The following is a 21,734-nucleotide window of genomic DNA, read 5'->3' on the forward strand; positions in this document are numbered from 1 at the left end:
TTATTTAAAAATCGGGATTTCGGAATGTTGAACTAAGAGTGTGACAAAGCCAGCCAGCTAGTTTTTAACACAGTAAATGTTACAAATAGCATTCAGTCCTTTAGAAAATAAATGCTATAAGCAGCCAGTATCGCTCTTTTCATCAGCCCTTTAGAAAATAAACGCTACAGTGATACTTCTAAAACCAGTCGCCCAGACCCGCTCCAACTTTTCAACAGCTGGCTAATTGTTTGAATTTGTTCAGGATTGTAAAAGCCCACCGCGGGTATCACTTAGTTGTTGAGAGTACCATGCGAACAAGGGCCCAACCTATTGTTTAAAGTGGCCAGTATTGGCTCTTTTTGTAATTCCTCGACAAGGTAAATGGGGCAGTTGGTACCAGTCGGGTGGCGACCCCGCCTATTGTCTGAAGTATCGGCTCCTTTGTAATTCCTTGAGAAGACAAAAGCCCTGTAGGGTCTCATTTAAATTGATTGGAGACATCTTGTTTCATTCTTGGCGGAGTGGAAGCTGTTTTGGTTCACAGTGCGCCTTAACAAAGAGGGTGTGCTCTAGTCAAAAGTGTTGGTAATAGTGTTTTAATCACACTAATTTTCTAAATCTGACAATGTCTCAGCTTGCGGTGAGGCGTGCATTTTATTTTATAAACGGCACAAATGGGAATTTCTTCTGAATGGGTGATGTCAGCATGTTCACAAGCGTTTCATTTAATCAAACCCCTAGTTTTAATTTAACTAGTTTTTACACATCTACTGGGGTTTCTTTCCAGGGTTGATGCGATTATTTTATTTAAAAACGGATCAAACGGGCCATTTCTTCTGTAAGGGGTTTCATGGTTTCAGAGTAGTTTTTAACACAACAGATAGTCGCAAATAACATTCAGCCCTTTAGAAAATAAACGCTACAGTGATACTTCTAAAACACGCTGCACACAATGTCACCTTTTCCCCCAAAGCAGCCAGTATCGCTCTTTTCAAACTAATCGTCTTTTAAATACACTCATTTTGTGATTCTGGTGTCACACCATGCACCGATGCAAGCATTTTATTTATTTAAAAACGGATCAAACGGGCCATTTCTTCTGTAAGTGGTTTCATGGTTTCAGAGTAGTTTTTAACACAACAGATAGTCGCAAATAACATTCAGCCCTTTAGAAAATAAACGCTACAGTGATACTTCTAAAGCCAGTCGCCCAGACCCGCTCCAACTTTTCAACAGCTGGCTAATTGTTTGAATTTGTTCAGGATTGTAAAAGCCCACCGCGGGTATCACTTAGTTGTTGAGAGTACCATGCGAACAAGGGTCCAGCCTATTGTTTAAAGTGGCCAGTATTGGCTCTTTTTGTAATTCCTCGACAAGGTAAATGGGGCAGTTGGTACCAGTCGGGTGGCGACCCCGCCTATTGTCTGAAGTATCGGCTCCTTTGTAATTCCTTGAGAAGACAAAAGCCCTGTAGGGCCTCATTTAAATTGATTGGAGACATACCTTTCTTTTTGGAAACACCCACCCTATATAAAAAACACGCTCAGAGCCCGATACCCTGAGCCATTTACGCCTCAAGATTCGCTGCAGAGCACACCATTTTCTTTGCGATCATCAACACTAACATCGTTCTTTATAACATGGACATCGTAAACGGTAAGTAAAACAAAACCTATTATTGGATTTTTAAAAAGTGTTATGTTAACATATTATAGGATATTCAAACTATCTTTTTTTCCTAAAACAAAAGCTTAATTTTTAGGAGTTCGGGAGAACGGCCCAGGACCCTTTTCTTTAGAAACGGGCGCTTTTACAGCTGGAACTAGTTCTCTAACAGGCACAAGGTGTGTACAGCATTACTGGATTTTTAAACGTATGTATGTTTTAAACTAGCGATTGTTTTAAATTATGTAATAACGTTTTTGTTTGTTCCAGGGTTAACAAACTGAGCAGGAAAACATTCAGACACCGCTACCACAGAGCCCTACCTTACATCAGGTGTGTATACAACGGGATGTATAGTTGTGTATTTTTTTTAAAGGGGTTTAAACAATTACAAATGTTCTAAACTGACCGTTTTACACCTACAGAGCCACGCCAGAGAACCGGGTGTGTGGAGAAGCAGGACCATCCCGAATAACGCACACTACAAGGTAAGCATAGGCATATATAAATTAGATAAAAAGAGATAGAGAGGGAGACACGCTTATTCAGTTTGAAATGGGTACATGTATAATATGTTTTAACACATGTCTATCTATCTTCACAGACTGCAGAACAGCACCCCTCCTCATAATGATCAGGACACCATACGATTCCAGACGTTTTTGGAATGTTTAAGCAGTATCGACCTCCCAGAACAACAAAAACCTGGAGCTTTGTGCAACAGTGGAGAGTCAGAACCGATCTTCATCAGCGAACCTGCAACACCCCCGAGTGAGTGGCTACCTCGCGATTTCTCTGATGTTTTTGAGTACAGCATGTCAGATTTTGATCTAGTTCATATACCCACCACCCCAGAATGTGTCAGAAATAGCGTTGATTCACCCATAGATTTCGAAGAAGACGGCATAACAGACTCTCAAATATCAGCGGCGTATGATGCTTACATAAAGCTTCCAGACGCTCAGCCTGCTGAACAAAGTCATATAGCTTCAATAGCTGATAAATTATGTTTGATTGAAGCTAGACTCAATCAATACCACCAAGAAGCACAGGTACAAAGGCAACAGTTTACCAAACTCATAAACAAAGTGTGTAGTACATTAGACAACATCTGCAGCAAAATTTCAAGTCCCTGACTTTTAAAATCCAGACCATGGACCCTCCAAATAAATTATTTAAACATAATAACGGAACCTCCACTCCTGTTAGATGTTTTGACTTAGAGACTTTTATGCAGTGGGCTGAAGAAACAGATAAAAAATTAGACGATATTATAGCTAGACTTAATAGGGTGCCTGCATCAGCCTCATCCGATACACATCCTTGTCAGACTGTTCCTACGTCTGCTATTGCTGATGGGGCTATTGTTGCTAATAATAGTGATAGTACAGCTGGTGTTGCTCGGGCCGTTGCTGTTACTGATGCTAACCATATAGCTTGCGCTGCTGGTGATTTTGCGTCTGATGCACAATCTAGCCGGGTCACCTCTGCTGCAGCTACTGCAGTTGTTATTGAGCCCGTTGTGCAGTCTGGGTCCGGCAGCCGCTCTCAGTCACACATTAGAGAGATACCTAATTTTAATGCTCGCGAATTGCGTGAACGCCTTGATTTTAGGGGTATAAGTCTCGATCATCCAGAACAAGTGCCGGCGCGAGTGCGCGAGTGCTTAGCCAATGTGATAGACAGAGCTGTGGCGGGATCCCAACAGGGCAGTGTTCTAAACGTGGTCCTGCGTGGCCCCTCGCTGGCTTCAGATGTTCAGGCTGTTTTAAACGCTGATGATCGGTATGATCCGGAGCTGTTTCTCGATCAAATTGCACAAGTTATGCAGAGTAATGATGAATCTATCGGTGATGATGAATTAGAGTTTATTGTCACGGTAGCTCAGAACAGTAGTGGCGGGTCTCGCTTAAGACTGGCGCACATACCTTATGATGAGATTCTCTCAAAGAAAGGCAGACATTTATACACACCAAACAACACAAACAACAATTTGTGCTTCTCCCTATGCATAGCACATTCATTAAACTCATCATCCTCTGAGCATGAAAAACTTGCTACAGCTAAACAGATGCATGCTGAAGTAGGTCTATGCGACACACAGCAAGTATCATTCTCTGATGTCGGTAAATTTGAGAAGCACTTCAACATTAAGATTGTAATCTATTACCACACAGAAGGGCGTAAACGCCTGGAATGTTTTTACACACATGAAGAGCCAAACCCTAACACGTTGATGATGTATCTCCATAATCAACATTACCACCTGATTTTAAACCCGACCGCTTTTTTGGGGGGATCCTATGTGTGTAATTTCTGTTACAGTATATATAATACACCATTACAGCACAGCTGTAAACATAGATGTAACACATGTTACACACTCTGTCAACATCACAGGGGACCCACAGTGAAATGCAGCGACTGTAACCGCATCTGCAAATCACAACACTGTTACCAACAACACAAATTACCTGAATTAAAACACAACATGATCCCCTGTGATAATATGAAACATTGCATGCACTGTGGCACCACATATAGAGAATCCAAGAAATTGCCACACAAATGTGCGCAGCCTAGATGCGAGCACTGCCGCGAACCTAAATTAGCAGGAGACTCCGACCATCAGTGTTTCATACAGCCTGTTGAAAAACAGAAGCCTAACGATAAATACATTTTATATGATTTTGAGACGCGGTACCACAACGGTAAACACGAGGCTAACTTTGTGTGTGCGTCTGATCTGAAGGGCAATAAGTTCACATTTAATACATTAAAGTGTGTGGAGGCGTTTGTGCAGCATTACAGACGCCCAAGGTTTCGTGGGTACACTTTCATAGCACATAATGCATCTGGCTTTGATAACTACATACTCCTCGAGTACTTTGTCAGACAGAGCATAACACCTAGTGTCATAATGAGCGGCAGCCGTGTGATTTTAATGCATGACAGGGACTATGACCAGCGGTGGATTGATTCGTTCAGCTTTTTGCCCATGGGCCTTGCCAAAATACCCTCTGCTTTAGGTTTTCAAGACCTGCAGAAGGGCCATTTCCCACACAGGTTTAATACGAGGGATAATGAGCGTTATGTGGGCCCGTACCCAGACCCCTCCTTCTACGGCTATGAGCACATGTCTGAAAGCGATAAGGTGCGATTCATGGAATGGTACCAGGTTGCCTCACAGAATCCCTTTGATTTTCAGGCTGAACTCAGGCGTTACTGTGTTAACGATGTTGATGTCCTGCGTAAAGCATGCATCATTTATCGTGACACGCTACTGGGTTGTACTCAAGTTGATCCATTCATGTATACCACCCTGGCTGCATTTAGTATGGGTGTGTATAAAACGCTGTTTCTGCCTAGAGACGCGCTCGCTCTCACGTATGAAGGGGCATACGTTGAGCAGAACAAGACGTTTTCTAACGTCTCTATTGAATGGCTTCAATATGTGTCCCACACCACCAACAAAGTGGTAAAACATGCTCTCAGAGGAGGCGAACAGAGGGTTGGACCGTATTTTGTGGACGGTTTTGACCCCACAAGTAATACAGCTTATGAATTTGCAGGATGTTTTCACCACGGTTGTGTTAAATGCTACCCCGAGAGTGAAGTTAATCCTGTCAGCAAAGCATCCTATGGACTGCTGCATCGCATGTTTTGTGACAAAGTTGATGCACTGAGATCACAACACAGTGTGAGCGTAATAGTGATGTGGGAGTGTGAATGGGCTGCCTTGAAGCAGACAGACCCTGCAGTTGTGGCTTTCATGCATACGTACAGAAAGCCAGAACGCCTGAATCCCCGAGACGCCCTTTTTGGCGGTCGCACAAATGCTCTAAAGCTGTACCACAAGACTGCTTGTGATGAAAAAATATTTTACTACGACTTCACCAGTCTCTATCCCACAGTGCAGTCTAAAAAAGACTATCCTGTAGGACACCCTCAAGTCATTTACACCAACTTTGACAAGCTAGAAAATTATTTCGGCTTTGTTAAATGCACAGTGCTCCCACCTAAGGGTCTTTTTCACCCCGTCCTACCCTACAGATGCCATGGAAAACTGATGTTTCCACTCTGCAGCATGTGTGCTGAAGACCAGAACCAGCATACTGCATGCGGGCACAGTGACAGTGAGCGGGTGTTGAAAGGCACATGGGTCTCATTTGAGCTTGAAAAAGCTGTTGAGAAGGGATACAGGGTTCTTGCTGTTGATGAGGTGTGGCATTTCCCCAATAAGACCGACACATTGTTTAAAGACTATGTGAAAGCCTTCCTAAAACTCAAACAGGAGGCCTCGGGGTATCCTGAACATGTGAACACACCTGACGAACAGCAGAAGTACATAGACGAGTATTATGAGAAGGAGGGAATAATGCTAGACCCATCCAAGATTTGTGTAAATAAAGCTGTTCGTAACTGTAACAAGCTGTTGTTAAACTCGTTATGGGGTCGTTTCAGCATGAGGTCAAACATGGCATCATCTGAGCTCATTACAGACCCTTCCAGATTTAGCCAGCTAATGTTTAGCGACCAGTACGACGTGCGTCAGTTTTGTTTCATCTCTGACGACGTCGCAATGGTGCAGTGGCGCCACGCTGATGGTAGAGCTTCCCGTGTGAAGGACGTTAATGTCTTTGTCGGGGCCATGACCACTGCACACGCCAGACTCATGCTGTATGATTTGCTAGACAACTTGCAGCAGCGCGTGCTGTATTGTGACACGGACAGTGTCATTTTCACGGCACGCCCTGGCGAGTGGATGCCTCCTCTAGGTCCGTTTCTGGGGGATCTCACAAGTGAATTAGATTGTGGAGAGGATGGTGTGGAGGATTACATAGCGGAATTTGTTTCCGGTGGGCCAAAATGTTATGCGTATCACACATCGCTGGGCAAGACCCAGGTCAAATGTAAAGGCGTCACACTGAATGCATTAAACTCGAAAGTTGTCACCCACGACTCCTTGAAAGGTTTAGTCCGCAAGTTTGTAGCCAATCAGACATCAGACGCACACCTAGTTGCCGTGTCTGATAGCATCAGACGCGATAAAAAGAAGCTTCATTTGAAGAATGAAACCATTGTGAAAAAAGTTAAAGTTGTTTACAATAAGCGCCGTGTGCTCCCAGACTTCACAACCCTTCCTTATGGATTTTAAATTAGAACAGGGGTTTGACGTCCGGTTGCAGCATCCGTTCAGCATGGTGGTCAGCGGTCCCAGTAACTGTGGCAAGACTTTTTTTGTTAAAAACATAATTGAAAACTCTTCCAGGATTATATCATGCAGCATTGATAACATTGTGTATATATACTCATGCTGGCAGACACTATATGACCAGCTTCTTAAGATAAGAAACATAAACTTTGTTAACGGTATACCCGAATCTCTTGCTGATGACACCCTTCTGCCTGCAGAAAAGAACAATTTGTTAATTATAGACGATGTGATGAACGATGCAGCTAACAATTTAGAAGTACAAAATGTGTTCACAAAGTATGTGCATCATAGGAATTTGAGTTGTATATATCTAGTTCAGAATTTGTTTATTCAGGGAAAATCCAGTAGAACCATTTCCTTGAACACTAATTACCTAATATTGTTTAAAAATCCGAGAGATAAATATCAGGTTATGCTTTTAGCCAGGCAAATGTTTCCGGGTAATACTAAATATTTTATAGAAGCGTTTAATGATGCCACATCGACAACATACGGGTATCTTTTAATAGACTATAAAGCTAAGACCCCGGACTATTTAAGACTCAGAACAAATTTACTGTCAGACCGTCCGGTTGTTTACATTCCAAAACAAAAATCAGCAAAGAGGTGAGAGGATGTCATCACGCATGCGGAGGAATCTGTCTCTGTTGGAGATGATATACAGGGCTCCTCCTACTCTACGCAGAGTTATTATTAGTAATTCAAACTTAGATTTTATCAATGCATTGTGTGAGATAGCCTTTAATGTATTGCATGGTAACATTCCACTGACCAATCAGCAGTACAAACAGCTAAAAAAGAAAAAAACAATAATCAGACTGATTGCAGACAAAAAAATAAAATCTTTGAAAAAGAGAAAGACAATCAACCAATCTGGAGGGTTTTTACTGCCGTTATTAGGGGCTGCAATCCCTTTCATAACCAGTCTGATAGCAAACAGGTGAAAATGGAACATGTGCAAAAGATGTTTTTGGTACCCCAACACCAGTTGGACTTAATAAAGCAACAGCAGCAGCAGCAGCAAACAGGCACCATCAGACAACAGTCTCAGAACGAGTTGGACAAGGAGATGTTACAAGTGTTACAAGATTCTGACATAGATGTGTATGAGAAGGCTAAAAAATACAGCGATATTCTCCAAAGATACCTCACCCTTGTGAGACAAGGTGCCCGTGAAAAGAATGTACTGTCTTTATCATTACCTGAACAATTTAACAGGGATGTGCAACCCCAGTCGGCGGACACATTGGCTGTTCATGGTGATGCCGGGGTGCGGGATCTTGTTGCGGAGAATGTTTTAACACACATACCTAAAAGGAGTAGGAGGAATGCAGAACTTATTCTATCAGCGGTGAACCGTTCGCCACACTTGATCTCTTACAATGACAAAGGCGAAATTGTTGTTGATAAACAAACCATCCCTGGTTCACACATTTATGATCTAATTAAAGCCGTCACAACCACACACACACCTTCTGAGGGTTTGAGACCTATCGGTTGGACAGAGTTTTTAAAAGCTTTCTCAGATTTAAACATACCGTTATCAGCCATATCTAACACAGGCATACGTAAGACCGTCGCCTTGTATAAAACCGATCACACACTGTCTGAAGACCGTGGTTTTTTAAAACACACACCAAAAAAGAACACCCCCGGTGGACCGCTGCGACATAGTACACTAAAAAAAATAAAGAATAAAAAAAACAAATTAAAGGGGGGTCCTGTAGAGTGGTTGGATTTTTGAATTCAGGTTTTTTTTCTTATTGCAGAAATTGTTTTTCTGCTAAAAATATTTGCTGTTTGGTGTTTTTCTACTGTTGTGTTTTTTTTTCACTTATTGCTGCTAAATTGTTTTGTTTTATTTTCTTTTATTACTGTTAAATATTTTATGTCTTTTATTACTGGTTAATGTTTGATTTCTTTTATGTTTAAACAAAGTATGTTATGAATCTATATATATATATATATATATATATATATATATATATATATATATATATATATATATATATATATATATATATATATATATATATATATATATATATATATATATATATATATACGAGATTTGATAATAAATACCATTGACTCGATTAAATCATGCTCTCATGTTGTTTTTATTATTATTCTCATTAGTACATATCAGTATCCACATTGCACACACACATAATCACTGCATACAGCAACAGGTTGTATGTTGTTGACAAATCGACACACCATAGCATCATTACAAATTAAATCAGACCCATACATGTTAAGCAGGTGGGCATAAGATACACCATTTTGCATATGATATAAAAAAAAATACACAATGTTGACCGCATGTGATGGAGAAGTCGTTCTGCACTTGTTTTCCTGAATATAAAACAGTGGAGCCGTTTTTTAGAAGAAACATCTTTATTGCTGGGGGAAAACTGTCTAACGAGTGACCAAAACTATCAAAAAAATAACCGCGTCTGTCTCTCGAAATATAAACAGCAAGCCAATGTTCCCCTGGCATCGTAGAAGGGTGGGTGTTTACAATACACATAGCAGGGAGTCTTTGAAGCCGTTCAGTGGTTAGTTGATCATAGGCTAACACGCCTAGGAAATGTGTGTTTTTATTGATAATGCCGCCGACCACGGCTGATAGTTCTATAGTGTTCATGACCGTTTTTGTCTCAATAGTAGTCCAAGAGCACCTGTCTCATGTTAGATATTTCAATGACTGAATCAAATACAGAATAACACAAGAGGTTCACTGTACGGGGTAGTGGATTTCTGAAACGGGTTTCCAATCTCACGTTCCCAGTTTTAATTAACGACACATTCCCTGAATGTCCTTCGTCAGCTTCCAGATTGAAACAGAATAAAGTGTAGCCGTTACCAAAGTCGTCACGTGTTATGGCCAACGATCTGTCCTTTAAATGTCTTCCTGTGGTTTGTATCAGCTGGTAAAATTCTCTGATATAGTGTTTTCTCTGGAAATTTGGCTGGAATGGTTTAGCAGGATAAGCCTGACTATCAGCATATAAAGACATAAATTCTATATCGCAGTTTTCAAAATGAAATGGATTACGCTGGTAGGAGCCTGTGTATGCTTCATTGTCTATGAATGCAATGATGACAAATTTAGGTATCCTACCCATAAATAAATTGTCATTTGTTGATATTCTAGCCCCTGCAGGTATGGAGAAGGTCTTTAAAGATACTCTGTCTACCGTGTATTTTGCGTTTGCATGGTGCAATGCCTTGCTGTGTGCAAGTCTGACGCTAGGTGATACACTAACTTTCTTGACAAAGAGACTGGCTGAGACAATTTTAACTCTGTATGCATTGGCATCCGCTGTCATGAGAGCAAATTCGTCTTTAGAGCGCACAAATTTCAGCGACAGGTCGATTCCATTAAGTAACAGTTTTTCTTGAAAAAACAGGTCTGCATGTACTGGTGCAATCAATTCAACAATACTACTATTTGCTGTGTAGCCACCTCTGCTCATCAGACCCTGGTTCTCTCCTTCTATAGATGTGTCATTCATGTGTGATGCTGTATCCTTACAGAATAACCCGGTGCTGAACTGTGTGTCTAAAGTGTCCTTATTATAATTGATAAGACATTCTATCACACCTCTGTATGGATATGTATTGGATGATTGACTAATGAGCCGGTCTCCCAAATTAATATCGACTTGACTAAATATGCTGCATCCAGGATAATTAATAAATCCTACATTAGCGTCCCTAGCCAGGTTTGAGCCATCAGCGTTTGTGATTCTCACCCGTGTGTAGATATATGAGTCATTTAGATCCAGGTAATCTTCACCCGACGATGAGATGTAAAACTCGATCGGTCCTCCATCAGTGATTGCAGATACAGGTGGGATTTCAATAAATGTACTTTTCTCAATGCTAGTCTGTGTGTATGGGACAGTAAAAAGATCGAGCTCTGTTTTTACACATTCTCCAGAATGACTGTGTAACAGTGCCATTTAGAATATGTCAAGCGCTGCAGTTTTTGAACGAGTGGTTCTGGGTCTCTTCACTCTGCGTGACGGTGTCCGTTTGGTGGCTCTCCTGCTAGGTTTTGTGGTTTTACGCTTTTTAGACAACGGCTGCCCTGGGGGTGGGGTCTTAGATGGTTTGGGCGTATACACATACAAGCCGTTACCGTCCTGCTTAGTGGTTGAGGGTCTGGTTATGTTGGTTATGACATCAGACACTATGCCCGATGCGGCTGTTTTTAGGTGTGGTTTGACTATGCTGACTCCTTTTTTAAACAGCGGTACTGCAAATCTAAACAAGCTACGGAACAACCCACCCAGACCTGTCCCATATTGTGTACTGGTCCCAACATACCCTCCGAGCTCTCCACCAGCCTGTGATAAGTAGTATTTTACATATTTTGAGTCATCAGAGTTGTAGACGGCCATCCTTTTTTTTTTCAAAAATGCTGTGTTATCGGTCGGAAGTGTAACTTGACAAACACTTTGCCGTATAAAAAGGGTATGTGTTGATTTCGATCGTCTTTCAAATCAATTTCTATGTCGTCGATTAATGTCTTTGACACAGGTGTGTAGTGTGGGCTGTCAAATTGTAGAATAGGCAACCGGCGGTCATCGTCTGTAATATTTATAGCTCTTAATAGCCTCGCGTGGGCGTCACCCACAAGCTGGTAATCAACGATATCTGCATAAATAAAGATGTTATATTTTCCCCCGTATATGTCTGCGGGGTGCGGGGCATATGTGTTTTTATAATGAAGTGCAAACGGTTCTCCTGTTTTGAATCCTAGGATTTCCGCCAGTCTCCCTCTAAATGTGAGAATAGTCCCCCTAGGCCCCATAACACAGGCATGGTTACTAACGGCGTTGTACTGCATTTTAATGTCTCCAGTGGCTTGGTGCTGTTGACATTTAAAATTAAATTCTTTTATTATCTGTTCCACAGATGCATAATGGCCCACAGACAGTTCGATCATGGTTATGGCTATGGTTCCGTCTTTGACGGGGTCATGAATTTCCACTTCCGAATCTGATTGTGGAAAAGTCCGCCATATGCGTGGGTACTGTATCTCTATAACAGCGACCTCATATGGCTGATCCAAAACAATAGGTTTTGCTAGCTTTGTTCTAAAATTAGATATCTTATTACCCGGGTAAACATGTGATGAAGCATTCGAGAAGAGGCTTACATAGAAGCCTGCATTGTTGTTCTTTTTATTCATGCTTTCTCAGTCTATGCTCAGTGTTGAATGAATGTGTGTAGAGCTGCGTCATCTGAGTTAATTACGCCTCAACGATGTCTTTTTCTGGAATCCACGAATTAAAGCTGTTGGGCCATCCTAGCCATTTCACTAGCACCTGCTTTTTCCGACCCACTTTTTTTCTAGCCAATATGTTTTCAATTTTAAATGTTTTGTTTTCATCAACAACCACACGTTGTATCTCAGGCTCATAAAATGACCCTTTCAATACCTCTCCTGCTAGATCCACTAGTCTGTACACTGGGGGCTGTCTCCCTATACGTTCCTTGACTGTGAAAATCTCATCGGTGTAGGTCTGCTCGTATCCTTTTCGAAACTTTCCTCTCAGTTTTGATATTCGTACAGTGTCACCGATATTAAATTTAAAGCGCAGTTCCCTCTGAGGCCTCGTTTTGTACAGCGCGTTGAAGACCGACTTCTCATTATCCTTATTCACCTCTGCCGGAGCCATTTGGATAGATCTGTGATAAGCATTGTTATATGCTTGTGTGAGATCTGGTATGATATCTACATATCTCCGGGAGTTGGCTGATGTTAAGTACTTCCACATTCTACCCTTGAAGCTACGATTGAATCTCTCGACAATACTGCATTTAACCTCGCTAGCTGTTGAGAAATGCTTGATATTATATCGCTTCATTAGCTGTTTAAAGGTTGCATTATAAAACTCTTTGCCTTCATCTGTTTGTAGTTTCACAGGGATCCTACCCTCACTAAGTATATCTTCAAAAGCAGCTGATACAACAGACCCTGTCTTGTTTGTTAGGCATCTAACCCATGCGTATTTTGAGAATACATCTATACATGTTAGCAGATATCTCACATTATCATTATCTGTCACATATTCACACATGTCAACCAGATCGGCTTGAAACTGTTTGTCGACCCCTGTCACCAATACTCTATTTCTGGGGAAATGGATCCTCGCAGGTTTATGGAGTGTGTAGGTGTCGTCTTGTTCTAAATAATGTTTGACCTGAGATAGTGGAGGTGTTACACCTGATGCCTCCCCTGCCGCTATACGTAGCTTATTTAAACTGGCTAACCCCGCAGGATGGGCTGGATCGTGATATATTTTATGCAATGTGCTTTCCATGATTTACAAACCACAAATGACTATGATGTTGATGTTAACAAGTCTTTTTATTTAATTTTCACAAAGACACAATCACAGACAATGGATACTTGGACACCCCACATTAAACCAGATGTAACCCAGCCCAGTAGTTTCCAATCATGCGGAGCATGGCTGGTTTAACACGGCGGGCGCAAGTACTTGCATCTAGCAGGTGCCCAATGTTGTCATTAATGGCGCATACTATATATCGCTCTGATCTCAGTTCACACATGATGTGTTCTGCAACTCTGCGGATTTGTGTTCCAGACCCATCTGCAGTGGATGAGCGTACAAACAGCCGGATGGCAGGGATGAATCGGTCAGTCTGGAGCCTTATCATCACATCATCATAGTAGGTGTCGAAGAAATACTCAGACAATTCCTGCAAGCAGCTGTGTTGCACCTGACTGGGGTGGCCTGTTTGGCATCCGTAACATGTCTCTTGTATAAACTCATTCAAAGCCAACATTAACAGGTGGAGAGTTGCGAGTTTGATGTCGATTACAGTTTCATCCCACAGGTCTGATATGAGGGGGTCCTGCGAGCATTGTGGTGAGGGTGGTGGAGTCTGGAGGGTCGGGATTAGCAGCTCTGTTGATGGTGACTCCAACAGGTCCCACGAGGGCGTGTCATTCTCTGTAAAATGAAAACCACAAGCTCTTAATTTGTCACATAGATACACACTCAACCCCACACACCCGCACATTAAACCTACCAGTTTATTGTTTAGCTGTCGGAAGGTCTTATGATTTTAGGTTTACACAGGGTACCAGGCAAACCAGTCTTCGGACAACTCGCCAGATCGTCAAAAACAAGGCGCTTTCTAATACTCTCGTACGCAGTGTTGAGTCTGTCCCTCTTGATCGCGTCATCAATCTGGCTAAACAGACGCGACAAACCTCTCCAGTCGCACCACTGTATAAAAAACAAGTCCTTAAACCATCTTGTGCGCTCTTCGAGGTTTAGAGGGTATGGATTTAACCTCCAGTTTTCAAGCCCTCTGGAAGCAATAAGACTATCCCTGTCATCACATACACTGAGAAAAATAAAGTCGTCGGGGTTGCGATTGAAACGATCAGCCTCAACCCTGTAAAGCTCAGGGCCTGATGCACTGTTCCACTGGGAAACATACAGCAGCTCTGGGAAACCCACATTGTCCAGGTCCGCACACACTACGGTGCGGAAGAGCTTCCAGTTTTTAGTAGACATGACTTGGGCTTCCCCCCAAAACAATCCCTCACCACAATCTACACTAAGCACAACTGTCCCTTCGGTATATTTAATGGCATACACATACCCTTCGACGCCTCGATATTCTAACTTGAATACAGTTCCATCTGCGGCGTTTCCACAGCGTTGCTTTTTACGTTGAGGACCCCGACTGCATACTCCTGAAGACATACCTAGAGTGCCTACGGCATGGGCGATGTCCTGGCTGGGTGTCATTCCGAGCTCCATAGGTCGATGCGTCGGGGATCCTTAGCGAGCGCGATGTGTCGGTGCTCTAGGTCGATGCGTCGGGTATCCTTAGCGCAATGTGTCGGTGCTCTAGGTCGATGCGTCGGGTATCCTTAGCGCAATGTGTCGGTGCTCTAGGTCGATGCGTCGGGGATCCTTAGCGCAATGTGTCGGTGCTCTAGGTCGATGCGTCGGGTATCCTTAGCGCAATGTGTCGGTGCTCTAGGTCGATGCGTCGGGGATCCTTAGCGCAATGTGTCGGTGCTCTAGGTCGATGCGTCGGGGATCCTTAGCGCGATGTGTCGGTGCTCCTCAGACCGTGGCGGTGATGCTCTTAGAATGTGAAAGGATCGCTTTTATACCCATACAACCTAGCACATCCCACTAGGAGGAGTCGTTCCCGCCCAGAGGGTAAGAACACCTGAACGCGCATGCGCACACACACGAAACTGGTCAAATCGGTTGTCAAACCGGTTTGGTTGGCCGCCATCTTGGACTAGTGCCATCGAATTACTGAACGCGCATGCGCACACGCACGAAACCGGTCAAACCGGTTCTCAAACCGGTTTGGTTGGCCGCCATATTGGATAGGTGCCATCGTATTACTACTGTCACTGACGCCAGAGTGGGTTTAGACTTTGCTTTATATGGCAGGTGTGAAACTGTAACAACAAAATACAGTATATATGAGTGACAAATTAAATAATTACTTGAGGAGCTGCGTGACCAAGTGCTAATGCTAACACCAAACAACTGTCTACGAACCATAAATTAGCACGCGTAAAACAGCATCTAATTAACTGCTATTAATCAACATAAAAGTGCCAAACAATAATGCATACTCACAGGGAATGCCTTTTTATCAGCCTTTCACAGCATAGATCACATTCAGTCGATTGTCTGATTCTTTCTTACACTTCCCCCGTCTGCACACGGACCATGCCTTTCTCTTAAAGGGCCAGTGCACTAACCAAACAAATCAAACATGTACAAATTTGACAACAGTCAGAACAAGAAGTCTTCCAGGAATAATGTCTCTTCGTTTTATTATGTTCACATTTGAGTCTTTAAAAAAGATACCAACTCCATCTGCACTATCCTCCCCGATTGAAATTGAGTGCCCCGGACACCACATTTGAGTTAGTGCAGATATATCATTGTCACTTTTCAGTCTCATCTCTTGTAGGCAGAGAATTTCATAATTTAGCTTTAATAAATTTTCAACTTTCCTTTTTCTGTATCTTTCTGATTGTAACCCTCTAACATTCCATGTTATTATTTTAAGAGTACTCATATTTATGTAATAGGAGGTTATTCGGTAGAGGGAGGGAACATTGTAGATTCAACATTACCTTGCGAAGGGCTGGATCGATTGTCTTTTCTCTTATCTCTGCTATAAGACGCCATCGAGACACTTCTTTTCCTTCCCCCTTTTGTTGTTTCATTGACCAACTCCTCCATTGCAGGATGCTGTTTGTTAAGAAAAATCCCTGTTTGTGGATCCACATCATCTCGTCTTGCAGGATCATCTGTAGGAGAAATCTCCACAGGAGTCGAAATGGGTGATTCTTCACTATCACTTGCACTTAGGTAGCTTTCTGATTAATTTTCTTCCTCGCTTTCCCTTCGCTCGTCATCGCTCTCACTTTCCACATCAGAGGTTTGTGAGAAGGATTGGTCTCCCGGTTCTTCTCCACTTTTTACTGTTATTTCTTCAAGTTGTCTTGAGAGCGTCAAATCCTCCTCTATGTTGTTATTGTCTGTCTGCGGCTCTGTTACTCCTGGAAGATTTGTTGTGGTACAGTTACCGGGTTCTTGTCCTGAAACAGCGTCAGGGACAGCCAATGGATTTATTAAACGATCATATTGCAGAGGGCAGGTCTGTGTCATGTCCAGTAAGTGGTTGTAAGCATATGTTTACAAAAAAGTCATCATTTACTTCTCACATGTGTAGGAAGCATAAAGCTTGTTCCCCAGATGGTATTGATGACATGTACAAGGAATCTCATCCTCAGCCCCCAAATGACAGTACAGAATATTCAGAAAACACACATGAAGCCATGCCATCTGCTAGTTCAGCCAGTGATATGCCAGAGAAGGATAGTCATTCTTATCTCAGAAACATGTGTCTCTTTTACCTTAAACTGCAAGGACAGCTGCTAATTCCTGCCTCTACTATACAGAGTATTGCTGAGAAAATGCAGAATGTGCACGAATTGGGTCAAGCCTACACAATTAATAAGGTAAGTTGTTTACTAAAAAATGAAATGAACCTATCAGATGAAGCAGTCACTAAAATCTGTGACTGCATTTAAGAGTCAGATTTGTTCTCTGCTTGCCATCAGGGACAACTAGGAACAACACACACCAGAAATCAAACATTCAAAAAAATGTTTAAATGCACAGAACCCAAGAAAGTGCCATTGGGAATGGATGAAAACATGACAGAAAAATGTGCTTACTACATACCAGTTGGAGAAACCCTGAAGAGCTTTTTAGAGTCACAGTTATGGATTAATACACAGTCACAACAGTTTGGGGGTCCTGATGTAGAAATTTTTAAGGATTTATATGATGGCAAAATTTTCAAATGTCACCAGTTCTTTAATGAAAACCCTGAAAGCCTCAAACTGATTTTGTACCAAGATTCATTTGAGGTAGTGAATCCCCTGGGTTCTGCTAAAAAGGCACACAAACTTCTTGCATTCTATCTGTCATTAGCAAATTTACCCATTCATTTGCGTTCAAATACAGATAACATGTTTTTAGTCTTGTTGTGTGTTGAGAATGACTTCAAGCGTTTTGGAATAGCCAAAGTTTTCTCAGAGTTGTTGGCAGATCTGAAATCCTTGGAGACAGATGGAATAGATGTAGATGGAGAAACAGTAAAAGGGGGTCTTTACTGTATTGCTGGGGACAACTTGGGTTCTCATTGCATAGGAGGGTTTACAGAAAACTTCAGCTGCTCTCAATATTTTTGCAGGTACTGTGAAGTAACACGAAGGGAGTTTTATGCTGATCCGAATGCCTGTGGTCCTCCACGCACTCCAGAGACATATGACGGGGCTGTTGCTGATCTCCAGTCTGAAACTATCCAAGACGTCAGAGGAATAAAGGTAAACTCCATCTTCAATACCCTTCAGTCTTTTCATGTATCCCAGCCTGGTCTCCCACCTTGTCTAGGTCATGACCTCTTTGAAGGAGTTGTGTCATATGATCTAGCACTGTACCTGAAGAACATTATAAAAAAGAAAAAATGGTTCACATACTCCCTTTTAAACAGACGCATTAAACAGTTTAAATATAAAGGATCCGAAGCACTTACAAAGCCATGTACTGTCAAACCTGACGGATCCAAATTATCAGGGCAAGCCGTTCAAAACTGGAACCTTTTGAGATTGCTGCCAGTTTTGATTGGTGACAAAGTACAAAACCATGAGGATGAAGTATGGCAGTTAGCTCTCCAGTTGAAAGACATTGTGGATCTTATTTGTGCTCAGAGCATTTCCTTGTCCCAGATAGCATTCGCTGACATTTTGATCCAAGAATATTTGGAGATGAGAAAGATGTTGTTTCCTGGAATTCAACTAAAACCCAAGCACCACTATTTGCGCCATTATTCAGCACTGTTGTTGAAATTTGGTCCATTGATGAGGTTATGGACGCTTAGGTTTGAATGTAAACACAGTTACTTCAAAAGATGTGCCAGACACTTGAAAAGCTTCAAAAATATTTGTCAAACTTTGTCAACACGTCATCAGATGTATCAGGCTTATCTTTTAGCAGGGCAAGAATGCCGTGAACTGCTGCAAGTCAAGGAGAGCTGTGCGTTTTATCCCAACCTCTACAGTGACACTATTCAGCATGCGGTCAGGGAGTTAGCTTTTTCAGAAAGCAATACCACAGTTACCACAGACATTCAGTACAAGGGCACTGCATATAAAAAGGGACAGTTTCTTGTGTACAGAAATGACGAGTGTATGGAGTTTGGTGAACTTCTACTCATCTTGATTCAAAATGACACATCTGTGTATGTTCTAATGGATATCCACAAAGGCATCTTCCTCTCAGAATACCATCTGTATTCTGTGACAAAGGACAGTCTTGGGTTACAGTGTATCAACATTAATGACCTGCCTGATTTCTATCCTTTGGTATCATACATTCTTGAAGAATACCGAATCATTCCACTAAAGCATAGTATTGTGGCAAAATAATGTCCAACTAATAGCTCACTTCTCACTGTAAATAGTTTAACATTAATATAAGTGTCACCTGATCCATACCCTGCTCCATCAAGTGTATGAACTGTATGTGATTTTCTATTTTGTTTGGAGGTGGCATTTCTTCTTCAGTGCAAGTATGAGTGACTCAGAGCGAACCTTCCTAGATGTCGCCATCACGGAAGTCCTACCAGAACTTCAAGCTGTGAACAAAAACATCCTGGAGGAGCACTTGCAGTCCATTGGAGTTGAGACAAGTGATGATCTACGCTTCGTAACGGAGGCAGATTTGATGACAGCATTAAGACCTGTACAAGCAAGAAAGCTTCTTTCTGCTTGGAAACAGAAATGTAAGTAAAAACAACTATTCAAACTCAAAAGCAGAGATGGTCATGAACAGACATACAGTGTGAATCATAATTGTATTTGTTTTGTAATTGAAAGACCAAACTCCAGAGAACAGCTCGCTATCATCTGTGGAAGCCTCATCAACCCAGTCGCTGTCATTGCTCTCACTTTCACCCCAAAGTCTATCGTCGACCTCCTCCAGCAGCCCAGGATGTGACACACAATGGGATGACAACTTTGAAATTCCATGGAGTAAACTTCCTGCAGAAGTGATGCATTTTCTTGAGAGGGGGAAAAGGCCTCGCCCAAAACTGAGGAGGCAAATGGTCCGGATTGTTGTGACTGAGATGATGGAAAAATGCCCACATGTAGGTAGAAAACATTCAATTGACGTTGCAAGAAAAATGGTGGCAAAATATTCCAATTCTCTGCAAGATTTAATAGAGGGTGAGATTGTTGGCGCAGGCTACCTTTCACTTGTCAAACAGTTGCAGAACAGAATTGAAAATGTAAGGCGCACTTCAACACCCAAAATAAGAAAAAGAAAACATCAGACTGACTCAGACCACACAGACGAGATCCCTTTAGAAGAAAGAGCAGCCATGCAGGATACATACGGGTGCATTAAATGGAATGTAGAATTTCTGCCTCTTGAAGAAACTCCAGAGAGCCAACAGCAAAAGATGGAAAAACTCAAGGTGATGTTCCAGCAAGCTGATGCCAATCCAGAAGAGGTAAAAAGTCTAATGAAGTCCACTTACTACACACAACGTCTGCATGTCAATCAGGGGAAAAGTATCAAATGCCTTAGGGAGGAGTGGCCGTTTTGGTTTGATGAACTTGGCATGTCTGTCCACTTCAAGGAACTTACTGGGATTGACCTCAAAGAGACATTCACACATAATTTGGATTTGAAGGGGAAAAGGCTACTGGACTACTTGACCACAGTTGCTGTCAGCAAAAGCAAGGTGTTCCTTCAGACTTATGCAAGGCTTCAGAGGATGCGGGGACCGCAGAGTGGCTGCTCAGATGATGTGAAAGAGATGGTCCTGCTTCTGCTCAGCTACTTTGAAGAGAAGGAGGAGTCCATGCTTCTCTGTGTTGAAGATACATGTCTGGCAGATGAGGTACAACTGGAGCAAGTGTCTCTGACACCCACTATTATCGTGTGTGGTAAGTCTGTTTCATAGCTCTCTCTCTCTCTTTTTAAGTGCACTTTTTATAGAATGTCATGTGACTGCCGTGTTTATTGATATAACCTGTTAAATAATTTGTTCACAGGACAGTCCTGCTATTCCTCAAGAAGATACATGCTGAGTGTTGATCGGAACCTCGTCAGCACAAACATATCCTCCTTCATTTCTGCACTGTGCCTCATGTTCGGGAGCTACTACAATTTCAACATCCATTATCCATGTGAGCTGGCTTCCACTTTAGAGTTTCTTCAGAGGCGAACAAATATGGCTTTGTTATTTCTCATAACTGAGACTCTGGGATCTGGAGTCTGGCTTTGATGTGGTTCGAGTCCAGGTCTGGCTCTGAGTCTCGGTCGGCTTCGGAGCCGGTTTCAGTTGTTTTTTTTCAGTTTTTTGTTGTTGTTGTTTTTTTTTGTTTGTTTGGTTTTTTTTTAAAATACATTAACAGTCTGAATCCGGGTCCAAGCCTGGCCGAGACTCAGGGCTAGACCAAGCGTCAACTGACGTCTGACTACCTATAACCTTTGCTTTGGATTTTAACAATGCTAAAGTGTGACATATCACTGCAGAAGGGTGCCAATACTTTTGACCATGCATTGTTCACTTCCCCACAGCATTTTGGTTATACTTTGTCTTGAACGTGGTCATGGCCATGACTGTGTGTATATATGTATATACTTAATTTTTACTTACTTTGTACGTGTATTTTAACTGATCAATTATAAAAATGCTTAATAAACTTTTATATGATTTTTATTCTACAGGTGTTTCTTCTCCATAAACCCAGAAAAAGGAACCAAAGTAGAGAATAAAAACTCAAAGCGTCGTCTCAGTGTGAACCCTCAAGTCCTCACCCTGATTCAGGATCTCGCCGACCACGAGTGGCGCTAAGCCTAAATCTTGACTCTCTGTGGACCGTTAGTTTTATTTTGTTAATTTTGTTCCACAATGTGTACTGGAACCTTTTACTGGTCGAATGCATGAAGCCAATTCATGAAGATGTTCTTTCTTTGTAGGAATGTTCTTTATTTACATAAGAAAAGAAAAAAACAACATGCTGCTACTGCAGTGTTTCTAGACCACATGTGTAGGTGTGTTTCACCATGTGGTTTTGCTGATGTTTTCTTACCAGGGCCATGGTTGTGGTGACAGCAGGGTGCGTGTTGCGTTGCACGGTGATTATGATCATTTTTGGCACAATATGTGGGGTTTTTTTTGTTTTAAAGTCTTAACAGGTTATTTAACTTTTTCTGGTGGAGGGTCTAACAAATGCTTGTTTCAT

At 42.0% G+C, this 21,734-nt stretch overlaps 2 protein-coding genes across 2 annotated transcripts; both read left to right on the forward strand.

Moving 5' to 3' along the window:
• The first annotated feature begins 1,296 nt into the window (after positions 1-1,296).
• Positions 1,297-13,949, forward strand: LOC309702739 (uncharacterized protein). Its single transcript, XM_082527371.1, has 6 exons — positions 1,297-1,638; positions 1,745-1,826; positions 1,918-1,980; positions 2,073-2,135; positions 2,252-2,418; positions 12,973-13,949. The coding sequence occupies exons 1-6, from the start codon at positions 1,623-1,625 to the stop codon at positions 13,083-13,085; spliced, it is 504 nt and encodes a 167-aa protein (XP_082383497.1). The 5' UTR covers positions 1,297-1,622; the 3' UTR covers positions 13,086-13,949.
• A 3,778-nt stretch (positions 13,950-17,727) lies between these two features.
• LOC309702694 (uncharacterized protein) lies at positions 17,728-20,855 on the forward strand. Its single transcript, XM_082527308.1, has 4 exons — positions 17,728-17,801; positions 19,041-19,258; positions 19,353-20,429; positions 20,538-20,855. Exons 2-4 carry the CDS (start codon positions 19,048-19,050, stop codon positions 20,768-20,770), a joined length of 1,521 nt encoding a protein of 506 aa, XP_082383434.1. The 5' UTR covers positions 17,728-17,801; positions 19,041-19,047; the 3' UTR covers positions 20,771-20,855.
• Positions 20,856-21,734: the final 879 nt, after the last annotated feature.

This window comes from Aulonocara stuartgranti (assembly GCF_965226115.1).
Source record: "Aulonocara stuartgranti genome assembly, chromosome: 3".
Lineage (NCBI taxonomy): Eukaryota > Metazoa > Chordata > Actinopteri > Cichliformes > Cichlidae > Aulonocara > Aulonocara stuartgranti.